The sequence below is a fragment of the Salmo trutta genome, chromosome 16, assembly GCF_901001165.1.
Source record: "Salmo trutta chromosome 16, fSalTru1.1, whole genome shotgun sequence".
In the NCBI taxonomy this organism is placed as follows: domain Eukaryota; kingdom Metazoa; phylum Chordata; class Actinopteri; order Salmoniformes; family Salmonidae; genus Salmo; species Salmo trutta.
In genome coordinates, this window is record NC_042972.1 from 19,415,464 (window position 1) to 19,429,141 (window position 13,678).

Genomic DNA, 13,678 nt, shown 5'->3' on the forward strand with positions numbered 1-13,678 from the left:
TTTAACCCTTTTTAGAATAAGGCTGTAACATAACAAAATATGTAAAAAGTGAAGCGCTCTGAATACTTTCCAAATGCACTGAATATTGCCACTAGTCAAGTAGTGTGCCTCTGAAAATATATACTGAAGATGTACGCAAGATGGCACCTTCAGCATTGGAAAGTGTAATATTATTCTGACACATTCTGCAACAGTTAGGTTATTCAAATGATGTTGAAATGGTGTTTGGGAAGATTTTTCACCAAAGACTATACATATCCTACCGATCCTCGACTTTGGCGATGTCATTTACAAAATAGCCTCCAATACCCTACTCAATAAACTGGATGCAGTCTATCACAGTGCCATCCGTTTTGTCACCAAAGCCTCATATACTACCCACCACTGCGACCTGTACGCTCTCATTGGCTGGCCCTCGCTTCATACTCGTCGCCAAACCCACTGGCTCCAGGTCATCTACAAGACCCTGCTAGGTAAAGTTCCCCCTTATCTCAGCTCACTGGTCACCATAGCAGCACCCACCTGTAGCACGCGCTCCAGCAGGTATATCTCTCTGGTCACCCCTAAAGCCAACTCCTCCTTTGGCCGTCTCTCCTTCCAGTTCTCTGCTGCCAATGACTGGAACGAACTACAAAAATCTCTGAAACTGGAAACACTTATCTCCCTCACTAGCTTTAAGCACCAGCTGTCAGAGCAGCTCACAGATCACTGCACCTGTACATAGCCCATCTATAATTTAGCCCAAACAACTACCTCTAAATATTTATTTATTTTGCTCCTTTGCACTCCATTATTTCTATTTCTACTTTGCACTTTCTTCCACTACAAATCTACCATTCCAGTGTTTTACTTGCTATATTGTATTTACTTCGCCACCATGGACTTTTTTTGCCTTTACCTCCCTTATCTCACCTCATTTGCTCACATTGTATATAGACTTATTTTTCTACTATATTATTGACTGTAGGTTTGTTTTACTCCATGTGTAACTCTGTGTTGTTGTATGTGTCGAACTGCTTTGCTTTATCTTGGCCAGGTCGCAATTGTAAATGAGAACTTGTTCTCAACTTGCCAACTGGTTAAATAAAGGTGAAATAAATAAATAAAATAAAAATATCAGGCTTAGCCCAAAGTTAGAATCAGAGACCCTTTAAATGATCAGATCATCGGTATTTACATAATTTCATGAAATCCCTATATAGTATTTTAGATTTTGTGAAACTGTGGAATCCCTTGTTTTTCACCCAAATGAAAGGGGCATTCCTTAATTATCAAAACATGACAATTCAGGGGCTTCTTTCAGTTTCTCTAGACCCCAGTGTAGAAACGCCCCCTAGTGAAGCCCGGTAGTCAGTCCACTTCTTCCCGTTTAGGCGTTTTTCACTCGGTCACTGGCAGAGACACAGCGACACGGACTCCCACAACACATTTTGTATTGTAACCCGCTTTAGTTTAAATTAAATATTTAAGAGGCAAATATGGCAACTGAAAACATGGAAATGAACGGAGATGCCGACGGAGAGAACGGGGGAGAGGTAAGATAGGCTACGATGCAAGAAGCTGTGAGACCGCAGTCTGCAACAGAGGCCAGTCCCAATCTCTGTAAAGTGTTGTTTTTTTTTTCAAATAAAAACGTCAATAACCTATGCCGCAGCCTACTGCATCTTGGTTACATTGTAACCTAACCGTTATAGCCTACAGGCTACAATATAACCATTTCTCGCTACGCGGATGTTTATCGGTAGTTCATTTATTAACAATTCACATTCTATGCTGAAACTTTTCTTTGTGGGGCTTCAACAGGACGATACTAAATTAAGCACCAGTCTCGTCTGAATGATTGCAAACCCAATGTAATAGACGTACTCGTAGTCTATAATGGGCATATTAGCATCGTTTTTGCATATCGTTTGCGCGTTATGATTACGCAGTATGCTCGTGAAAATTAAAATCCGCAGACATACTATGACTGACACGTGCCTGTTGTCATGGGGATTATGCTCCTAAACAGTGGATATTTTATGAGATTGGGACCGTAGCCAGTGGGCCTGTTGGTGGCCATCAACATCGGCCAAAGGCACATAGACGTATTTTGGAACGTAAACAAAAGGTCTATACGGATAATTAAATGCCACACATTAAATGTTAAATACAGACAGAACCATGTTTAGAATTGTGTGTATTTTATGGGAGGGTGGTTTAACCCTTTTGACAACATAGCATACACAACCCGGGATCACGTTTTAGGCCTATTTCAAAGACCATTGTTACGCTAACCTTTGAACTAGTTCAGGTTTTCTATTGCAGCTAATTAAGTAATTCATTATAGTCCAAAACCCACCTGTTGAGGATTAAGTGTGAGATCATAGCCATGCTCCTGATTTAGACTACCAACACGAGGGGAATCCCTTTACGAACTATCCTTCAAATATTATGTTGACGTGTTTGAAAACCCACATCATGAAAAGTATCAGAGAACTTGATCTACCAAACGATTGATCCAACAATGTTGGGTAGCTAGAAGATGGCAAAAATGTTGTTGTCAATTGTTTATAATCAACCGAACTGTGTTGCATTAAAAATACATTACACAATGAGAAAGTAGGGGGAAGTGGTGATTTCCCACATTCATAGCAGGTTATCCAGGGGCCATGTTTGTGAATAGGTGACATATATTAAGGGGTAAGCCACATCCTTTTGTTACTAACCTAGAGTAAACACCTGTTACACCACAACAATAGGTTATAACCATGTCAAAGGCCAAAGGAAAGCAAGTACAATTCCCCACAAGTCCCCATTGATGTATGTTGAGGCGACAGCTCTGAGTGTTCAGTGCTATGTGGTTGTTAGTATTTGGTGTAATATGGCAAAGAAAACAAACATTCCTTTGGGCAAAGGTAAACGTCCTTCCCTACCAAGCAAAGTTTAGGCCTACTCAATGTTTGCGTCCGAAATGGCACCCTGGCCTATTCTCTATATACTGTAATGCACTAGCTACCAGAGACCTGGTCAAAAGTAGTGCACTATATAGGAAATAGGGTGCCATTTCAGACCCATTTAGTGTTTACATAATTATGCAGGACGCTTTCAAATCACTCAGTATTGATTTGTCTTGTTGGGGGTCTGCCGAAAAGGAAATAGTTTACTTAGCCTCAGAGACCATTTTTCCCTGTCTCTCAAAGTCACACAATGCTTAGTGGTTCAATTATCTGTTTGGTTGGCAGGTATATTAGGTAGATGAGAGTTGGGCTTAAGCCTGGGAATTAATGAAGGGAGAAAAGCATATCCAACTATCAGGTGCTATAATAAAAAATAAAAAATAGAACGTCTTCAACTCTGTCATTCTCCTCAGTGGTTTATTCAAGGTTGTCTGTTGTGCGTGTTGTAGAAAACACTGCAGTTCTTTACAAAAATAATACCCTCTTTGAAGAACATATTTTCAAAGTCCAACATCCCAAGTGAATCACAATAGCACTGAGCAACATAAAGGAGGTGTCCAGTCTTCACCTGCTCTGTGAGCAAAGTGGCATAATGGCCTGGGATTCCAGAAATTATTGACATTTACAGTACCAGTCAAAAGTTTGAACACACCTACTCATTCAAGACTTTTTATTTTTACTATTTTATACATTGTAGAATAATAGTGAAGATATCAAAACTATGAAATAACACATGGAATCATGTATTAACCAAAAAAGTGTTAAATCAACACATCTGCAGGCCCATTTAATTAACAGGTTTGAGAATGCTAAGAGTGTGCAAATATATTTTGATTTGTTTAACACTTTTTTGGTTACTACATGATTCCATGTGTTATTTCATAGTTTTGATGTCTTCACTATTATTCTACAATGTATAAAATAGTAAAAATAAAGAAAATCCCTGGAATGAGTAGGTGTGTCTAAACTTTGGACCAGTACTGTAGGTAATGATGACTATGTTACTCAGAAAAGTCCTGATCAAACTCAATGGAAAACAACTGTGCAATCATCGAGCTCTGTTAGAGTTTGTTGTTTTTACCCATCAGTGTTGATCTTAAACCTGCGGCTTATACTAATTGTTGAGTCTAGTTGTTCAGATAGAAGCAACATGAAGAGCCCACATATGAATCTCACAGTAAAACAACAACAGTTGTTCAGTTTATGTACGACCAGTGTATGAACAAGGAAGGCAGAGGATGGGAAGGAAAAAGGAGAGCGGAGAAGGGCTCCCATCTCTTACATGAGCAACAACATTGACTGGTCAGCAGTGTCTGTTCAGACCCACAATGATCTGTTTGTTACTCAACAATCATGCTTAAGAAAAGTGTCTGGCATCACCAGAATACGTAATACAGCACAGGTACTGTATCTCAGCCTGTTATAACACTCTGGACATAAGCAGCAGAGGCAAGTCCCTCCTTGGCCCAAGAGAGGGAGAGGGACGGATAACCAGACATTGAGAATAAGGCCATGAGAAAGTTCCCTCATTAATTATTTCTAGAACATTGTTAAGTTATGAATAGAGCAGTATAGGAATCTAGCCCATTTGAAGGACAGAGAGATGGGCAACAAGATTGAGTGAGAAAAATGGTACATAAAAACTGGGCCAGAGAAAGGGAGTGAAAGTCAGAATGGAATGAATGAAAGACAAAGAAAGATCAGTGCAGGAATTTGAGGGTTATAAGTCAGTGAAGGAAAGCAGGCTGCTTCTCAGAGATAAGTAACTGTCCAACCATTGCTAGCCTCGGTCACAAGAACAACTTTTTCCTCTGTGGGCTGTGAGTGTTTTTAGAGGTGGTGAGAGGCATGTGGGCTTCTCTGTTTTACACTGCCAACCTGGGCACAAGGCTCTCCTTGTTGTTTTTTGGACGGTCAGACTGGACGGTTCCACCCAAAATATACACTCTGTCCTCAACCCACAAAGACACCTGGGTAATGTTTGGTTTAGGAATCCCACTTTTTCAATGATGTAACAATTTAACTTCATATTTTCCAACCTGCTCTACTGCAGGGTGGTAAAGTAGAGAAGAGACCTTCCTCCACAGGGTGACCTGCTCTCTCTTGGTTTTCAGTTTCAGTATCTACACCCTGGTTGGCAAGAAACTGAAGAGAAGATATAGCACATGATCTCTTGACCTCTCTTCCTTTCTATCAGTTCTCCGTGCATGGTGCGCAGTCACCATGGACCGAGGGCATGGTCACACTTCCTGTTAAAATAGTCCCACAACACTTTCATTTCCCACAAATCCACAGCAGAGTCACTGTAGGAATCCCCAAAATGTCCACATACTTCCATTAAAACTTTTTTTATCCTAAATAAGCTGAAGGTCAGTATGACATAGTAAAAAGTTCAGTGAGGACATTAACTCATCATAGTGTTCATATAATGTAGCATAGGACCAGCCTCTTATATAATAATAATAATATAACTAACAGTGTGCTCTCCTACAGGTTCACTTACAACTGTAACCAGACAGTGATATATCTGAGTTAAGCCCATAGACATATGGATAGATATCTTTTTAGTGACAGGGGGCAGTATTCGGAAATTCGGATGAATGACGTGCCCAAATTAAACTGCCTACTACTCGGGCTCAGAACGTAGGATATGCATATTATTAGTATATTTGGATAGAAAACACTCTGAAGTTTCTAAAACTGTTTGTAAGTCGCTCTGGATAAGAGCGTCTGCTAAATTATGTAAATGTAAATGTTTGAATGATGTCTGTGAGTATAACAGAACTCATATGGCAGGCAAAAACCAGAGAAACAATCCAACCAGGAAGTGGTTTGTAGTTTTTCAAGACTGGGCCTATTCAGTATACAGTGACTTAGGGTTCATTTTGCACTTCCTAAGGCTTCCACTAGATGTCATCCGTCTTTAGAAAGTTGTTTGAGGCTTCTATGGTGAACAGAGAGCGAACAAAGGATTTGGAAGTTGTTGACTCAGGAGTGGACATGAGTTCATTGGCGCGCATTCACTTGAGAGTTAGCTGTGTTCCATTACATTTTTCAAGACATTGGAATTGTCCGGTTGGAATATTATTGAAGTTTTATGTTTAAAAGGCCCTAAAGATTGATGCTATACATCGTTTGACATGTTTCTACGAACGTAAATATAACTTTTTTTTAACTTTTCGTCGTGAAATTTTCTGCACGCTTCCAACTTTAGGAGTAGCTTACTGAACTCGAACAAAAATGATGGACTTTATCGAACAAAACAACATTTATTGTGGACCTGGGATTCCTAGGAGTGCATTCTGATGATGATCATCAAAGGTAAGTGAATATTTATAATGCTATTTATGATTTTAGATGACTCCAAAATGGCGGGTATCTGTATTGCCTGCTGTTGTTGTCTGAGCGCCGTACTCAGATTATTGCAAAGTGTGCTTTCCCCGTGAAGCTTTTTTGAAATCTGTCACAGCGGTTGCATTAAGGAGATGTTTATCTATAATTCTTTGAATAACAGTTTAATATTTTATCAACGTTTATGATGAGTATTTCTGTAAATTGATGTGCTCATTCACCGGAAGTTTTCGGAGGAAAAGCATTTCTGAACATTAAGGGCCAATGTAAAATGGGGGTTTTGGATATAAATATGAACTTTATCGAGCAAAACATACATGTATTGTATAACATGAAGTCCTATGAGTGCCATCTGATGAAGATCATCAAAGGTTAGTGCTTCATTTTAGCTGTATTTCAGTTTTTTGTGACGCCTGTCCTTGGAAAATGGCTGTGGCTTTTATTTTTTAGGCACTGTCCTAACATAATCTAATGTTTTGTTTTCGCCGTAAAGCCTTTTTGAAATCAGACAACGTGGTTGGGTTAAGGAGACGTGTATCTTTAAAATGGTGTAAAATAGTTGTATGTTTGAGAAATTTGAATTATGAGATTTTTGCTGTTTTGAATTGGCCGCCCTGCTATTTCACTGGCTGTGTCCCGCAGGTGGGACACTAGCGGCCCACCTAGCCCATACTAGATATACGTTATGTTTATACTGAACATAATTGATGTCTTTGTCTAGTCTATGTTGTACTAATGTTAGTCTCTCTGTATTCATGTTAGGTTCCACATCTTAGGGGCAGGAATCACAGGGCGACGGTGGGTACTCTGAACATGAACCACTACGCCAATAAGAAGAGTGCAGCAGAGAGCATGCTGGACGTGGCATTACTCATGGCCAACGCCTCCCAGCTGAAGGCTGTCCTGGAGCAGGGCCCAGGTTTCACCTTCTACAACCCTCTCATCACCCTCATCTCTATCTCCCTCATCCTGCAGGTCACTGTGGGCATCCTGCTCATCTTCATCGGTGGGTCTCAGTTCTATTCTATTGAACTTTATTAATCCCCCCAGGGGTAAATGAAGAAAGTAATCAACACTCTGTCTGGCTCTGGCGCTAACCAGCAACTGTTTGCTTCCCAATAATATCGCCTTTCTCCTGAAGAGTGAAGTCATTCAATATTTCCCACAAATCTAAAAGCATTGGATTGGTGGAGGCATGGGCTAAGAGTTTCCACCATATTTCTTATCCCAGTCATTCCATTTTTTTCTTTCAAATCAGTGAAGGGAAGTGCACACTTTGGGAGGAAGGAGAGATAATTGGGACGTAGCCACAGATTGATGATGCGTGGGGCCAGGAGCGTAGAAATATAATGAATAGAACGGGCTTGGAACCTCTTATCTTGACAATTTTACTGGTAAACCCCTGGGTACACTGGTTGCCTGGTATTGTGATGCAATAATTTCCATGGTAATATAGAATGTTAAATGAAATTATGATGTGGCTCATGCAATGAAATATATTTTTGTAATGTCAGTTGAGTTGATTCAACAAATCACAGCACTGATTGATGGGTACACTTCCTGCTTTGCTCTTATTGGTACACTCAAAATGGCTGCAGGTCCACCCATTATGCCATCATTGACTTGAATGGGGACGCCCATTATATTCATTTTATTTCTGTGGCCAAGAGTTTATCCTGACCATGTGACCTGACCCCCATATAACATGGTCAGGGAAAACTCCTGACATTATTGATGAGACATGAACACTTGGTTTACTGGCAAATCAACGTGTTCCATGGCATAATACAGCATGCGTTCCTCCTCTGCTCCAGGAACAGATCAACTCCCTGACCCGTACAAATATTATGGGCTCTATTTTAACAAACCTAACGCAATGGTAGATCTATACGCTGGCGGTAGCGCTGTATGTTCAGGGGTGTGTCAGAAATACTTTAGCTATTATTACAGCCGGAATTATGAGCGCAATAGCTGGTGCTGGCGCGAAAGGGCTGAGTTTTGATGAATAAAGAAGTTATAGGTGTGACGAGGGCTTGGCCACTCACTGGCCAATCAACGTGTTCCATGGCATAATACAGCATGCGTTTGTCCCAAGTTTTGTAGGTTATTGGCGGTCATGTGTTGTCATCAACTCCAGTTTGGCTGTAGGCACGGAATATTCACTTCCTGGTCCAATGTGGATTGATACAACAGTTTATTAATAGCATAGGCTACAATAACGAGTAATACAACAGTAAAAAAAATAAAAAAAACACCCAGTGTTAAGAGAGGTGCGGGGGGCTACCTTAATCGACGTCATCTGCGCCAGGGTAGGAGTTGTTGCTGGGGGCTATCTGCCTTGCTCAAGGAGCGAACAGCAGATTTTTCCACCTTGCCAGCTCAGGGATTCAAACCAGCAACCTTTCGGTTACTGGCCCAACGCTCTTAACCGCTAGGCTACATGCCTGGATACTTGAACAAGCAAAATTAAGTATGCAAGCAGGCATATGTGCGATGTTTTAGGATGTGCAGTACATTTTAAATTCAAGGCTCTCTGACTAACAGACCATTTAAACACCTTTTATGGATAGGCTACTGTGAAAGGCCAGGATAAAAAAGGCACAACACTTTGCTGTTGAACCAGCCTTAGTAGCTTAGGCCTAGGGTAAGGGTAGCCTATGGAGGGCTCGGTATGAAACATAAAACAAACAACAACAATATTTCTAAATAGGATGGGGTCAGAAGCATGACATCATAAATCGCTTCTCTAGTTCCATGGCACTGTGTGCACACGTAGGGCTAAATGTCTTTAGGTATAACATTTGCACGTCTATACAAGATACTAGGCTCATGTCAATTGTATCGTTGCCTATGTGCGAGGCAGTTAATCAGACGAGAGGCGGTCTTTGAAAATAGGGATGGAAAGCCTACTTGAACAAGCTAAATTAAGTATGCAGGTATGTGAATTGTGAATAATGAAAAAGCATGAGGGAAAAAAACAAAATATTTCAAAGCACTCTCGGTAGACCATTTAAAACCCTCTTATTCATAGACTACTTGGCTAATGGCAAGGATAAAAAGACGCATCTATGCGATGCTGCTAAACGAGCCTTGATTAAGGGGAGAGTAGGCTATGCTTGGTTTTTTATCAAATTAAATGAAATAGGGGAAACCAATCATTTTGTTAATGTTTCTAAATATGAGATTCACCGGCACAAAAGGCACTCTCTCTTCTATGGGCACTGTGCGTCATGGCTGGATAGGCTGAGCTTCCGCTCCCAAAATCCATGCTATCATCAACTGTGTTACCATTAAGACCTGCGTTTTGTGGGTCTTTAACTTCCCACTAGCTAACTTCCCACTTCCCACAATTTCATGCACTAGCGCTGCATGAAACTGCCACTTTTTCACTTGTTTTTAAAGACACAACTCAAATATTACCACCCTACGCACTTCAGCGCAAACGGGCTGATGTTAGACAGGTAAGTTGCCGAGCCCTATGTGTATTTGTAGGCCTGAGAATGGCTCTCTCTGCAAACACAGTATTATCTGTGTACTGAGTGAAGCCTGGTCCATCACACCCCTGGCCATAATATCCTTATGTTACCCTGCCAGGGGCTCCCATTGTGTGGGAGGGAGAGTTCAGGAATGAGACCATTGGGTGTTGTATTTCTCCTCTGAGCTGGTTCAAATTAGGAATACTCAGCTTAGTGTCCTGAGGGGGAATTGCTAACGTTACAGGAGTTGTGTGTCTGCACTGAGAGAGCATTTGAAAAATGCTAAACTAAACTGGGCCCTAACTAACTCTCACCTCAACAACATATTAGCCTTCATCTCCAGTGAGGAATATAATGAATGTCCTAGATAATAATTCACCTGAGGGTAGGAAATGTCAAAGGCTGTATCTTCATATCAGATGGTTCAATAATGATTGGTAAGACAACGCTAAATAAATGATGGTTCAAAAGCCAGGCGGGCCACCATGTGGTAGAGCCCTTGAGTTCACTTGTCCAATCTTGTCTGTTGGTTGGATTGAGGACATGCTTGGAGACAGTAAATTAATCCTCAACATATTTTGGTGTCTCTCTCTTGTTCTGTAGTAAAGTGGAACGTGAACGATGAGAGCATGCACTTCAAGCTGAACATTATAGAGAATGTCACCACAGCACTCGTCTTCATCATTGTTGTAGTCAATGTCTTCATCACAGCATTTGGCGTCCAGAAGCCCAACACCAACTCCTAACTGCCCTCACTCCTTACCCATAGTCATCAGCTAGTACACAGGTAAAGGAATTATACTAGTGTTATATGTACAATACGTACATACTTTGGTAGTGTTTGGTAATCATACATGTATGAGAGTTGTATGTCAAATTCAGGTTACATGAGCTCTATAAATACACTACATGACCAAAAGTATGTGGACACCTGCTCGTCAAACATCTCTTTCCAAAATCATGGGCATTAATATGGAGTTGGTCCCCGCTTTACTGCTTTAACAGCCTCCACTCTTCTGGGAAGGCTTTCCACTAGATGGGGGAACTTTGCAGCGGGACTTGCTTCCATTTAGTCACAAGAGCATTAGTGAGGTTGGGCAGTTAGGCCTGGCATGCAGTCGGCCTTCCAATTCATCCCTAATGTGTTCGATTGAGTTGAGGTCAGGGCTCTGTGCAGGCCAGTTAAATTCTTCCACACAGATCTCAACAAACCATTTCTGTATGGACGTCACTTTGTGTCGTGGGGTATTGTCATCCTGAAACAGGAAAGAGGCTTCATCAAACTGTTGCCACAAAGTTTGAAGCACAGAATCGTCTAGAATGTCCATTTTATGCTGTAGCATTAAGATTTCCCTTCACTGGAACTGAGGGGCCTAGCCTGAACCATAAAAACACCCACAGACCATTATTATTCCACCAAACTTTACAGTTGGCACTATGCATTGGGGCAGGAAGCATTCTCCTGGCATCCACTAAACCCAGACTCGTCCGTCGGACTGACAGATGGTGAAGCGTGATTCATCACTCCAAAGAACGCATTTCCACTGCTCCAGAGTCTAATGGCGACGAGCTTAACGCCACTCCAGCCGACGCTTGGCATTACACATGGTGATCTTAGGCTTGTGTGCTGCTGCTCGGCCATAGAAACCCATTTCATGAAGCTCCTGACAAACAGTTATTGTGCTGACGTTGCTACCAGAGGCAGTTTGGAACTCAGTAGTGAGTGTTGCAACCGAGGACAGATGATTTTTACACTCAAGCGTAAGTGGCCTACCACTTCGCGGCTGAGCCGTTGTTGCTCCTAAACATTTCCACTTGACAATAACAGCACTTATAGTTGACCGGGGCAGCTATAGCAGGGTAGACATTTTACAAACTGACTTGTTGAAAAGGTGGCATCCTATGAAGGTGCTACATTGAAAATCACTGAGCTCTTCAGTAAGGCCATTCTACTGCCAATGTTTTTCTATGGAGATTGCATGACTGTGTGCTCGACATTATACACCTGTCAGCAATGAGTGTGGCTGAAATAGCCGAATCCACTCATTTGAAGTGGTATCCACATACTTTTTTATATATAGTATATATGTAGGTAGGCTTATTGTTAGAATACACATAGGTGAATCTTATATTAAATGTTTGACATTGGAATACCATAGCTGCAAAGCTGTACTAACCCAATTACTGCTACTTTACAGGCCAGAGAATTTCAGGGATCCAGTCTTCCATAGGCCTCAAGCCATCAGGTTCTCTGTTACGTCAAAGACAATGGATAGATCAACTCTACAGGACTCACACTGGCCTTTCATATCCACAGCCAGTCGACATTTCAGAGGCAATTACAAACTCAGAGTTCACCATCTTTGTCTTTGGCTTTCTGTATTCATTTCTCAGGATCTCAATCAGATTGTCAGTTGCATTATCAAGGTCAGAATTTGTCAACTTTGTCTTCCCCTGGTCATTTACCCTACTTCATGATGTTACGTCACACACTTCATCAGTTGCTATTTACATGCTGTGAGAACATTACATTGTTCAAATGACCAATGCCGTTCATTTATTGCCTTTTCAAATATGATCTACAGGGTTATTTTATTCATGTCGTGGTGACTGTTCTAGAAATACTTGATGTACAGACCCAGCTGCTGCGCACGCGTGTGTGTGCACGCATGCAAGAGTCTTCGGTCTGCTTTCAGCTCTGTACAAAAACAAGTAGTTTTATATTTTTACCACCCTAGCTAAAACCCAATGCACAGCTGTCTTAACTGCTATCGTTAACGCAGTAGAGGTTTGCAGCTGTTTTTGGACTTCAGCTTATCTGGGTGTGTTGTAAAGGCAGTGGTGAAAAGTACTTAATTAAAAATACTTTAAAGTCATACTTAAGTAGTTTTTTGGGGTATCTGTACATGACTATTTATATTTTTGACAACTTTTACTTCACTACATTCCTAAAGAAAATAATGTACTTTTTACTCCATCTATTTTCCCTGACACCCAAAACTACTCGTTACATTATGAATGCTTAGTAGAACAGAAAATGATCCAATTCACACACTTATCAAAAGAACATCCCTAGTCATCCCTACTGCCTCTGATCTGGCGGACTCACTAAACACAAATACTTAATTTGTAAATGATGTCCGAGTGTTGGTGTGCCCCTGGCTATCCGTAATTAAAAACAGAAAATTGTGCTGTCTGGTTTTCTTAATATAAGGAATTTTAAATTTGACTTTTAATATATTTTAGCAATTACATTTACTGTTGATACTTAAGTATATTTAAAACCAAATACTTTTACTCAAGTAGTATTTTGTTGGGTGACTTTCACTTTTACTTCAGCCATTTTTTATTAAGGTACCTTTACTTTTACTCAAGTATGACAATTGGGTACTTTTTCCACCACTGTGTAAATGCTTTGCCCACAGCCCCATGCTAAACATGTGTACATCATTGTACAGCAGAGAGGAGCGGATATAATCAGAGTCCTGTGTGAGCCTGGGCCTACATATCGAATATATTCAGGCAGTACTGTAAAGTACTGTACAGTTTACAGTCGATAAGGGTTAAAAAATTAAAGTAACTATCCCAAAATAACCAGGTTTAAGTTACCAGACTTTTGCAACCTGACAGTCAACAAACCTCAACTTGGTATCAGAGGGGACTGTGCATGCTGCCTTATATATGTAATCTCAGATCTGTCAGATACAGTATGTATAGTTAGAATTTAAATGTACATGTATATACACCACAGGATGCTGCAAAGGGGAGGACGGCTCATAATAATGGCCGGAACGGAGTAAATGGAATCAAACATATTTGACACCATTCCACTCCAGCCATTACCACGAGCCCGTCCTCCCAAATTAAGGTGCTACCAACCTCCTGTCATATACTGTACAAAATATTAAAGGA

General features: G+C 40.8%; 1 protein-coding gene across 2 annotated transcripts; it reads left to right on the top strand.

The window, feature by feature from the left end:
• The first annotated feature begins 1,355 nt into the window (after positions 1-1,355).
• On the top strand, positions 1,356-12,644 carry LOC115150236 (ninjurin-1). Of its 2 annotated transcripts, XM_029693320.1 has the most exons (4): positions 1,356-1,535; positions 7,053-7,296; positions 10,370-10,553; positions 11,965-12,644. In XM_029693320.1, the coding sequence occupies exons 1-3, from the start codon at positions 1,479-1,481 to the stop codon at positions 10,510-10,512; spliced, it is 444 nt and encodes a 147-aa protein (XP_029549180.1). In that variant the 5' UTR covers positions 1,356-1,478; the 3' UTR covers positions 10,513-10,553; positions 11,965-12,644. The 2 variants fall into 2 exon arrangements, with proteins under 2 accessions (XP_029549180.1, XP_029549179.1); XM_029693319.1 differs by lacking the exon at positions 10,370-10,553.
• Positions 12,645-13,678: the final 1,034 nt, after the last annotated feature.

Bases quoted from the DNA above. Each gene is read 5' to 3' on its own strand.
- LOC115150236 (XM_029693319.1), top strand. From the start codon at position 1,479: ATGGCAACTGAAAACATGGAAATGAACGGAGATGCCGACGGAGAGAAC. The intron at 1,536-7,052 runs GTAAGATAGGCT...TATTCATGTTAG, and splicing joins ACGGAGAGAACGGGGGAGAG to GTTCCACATCTTAGGGGCAG. The intron at 7,297-11,964 runs GTGGGTCTCAGT...GCTACTTTACAG, and splicing joins CATCCTGCTCATCTTCATCG to GCCAGAGAATTTCAGGGATC.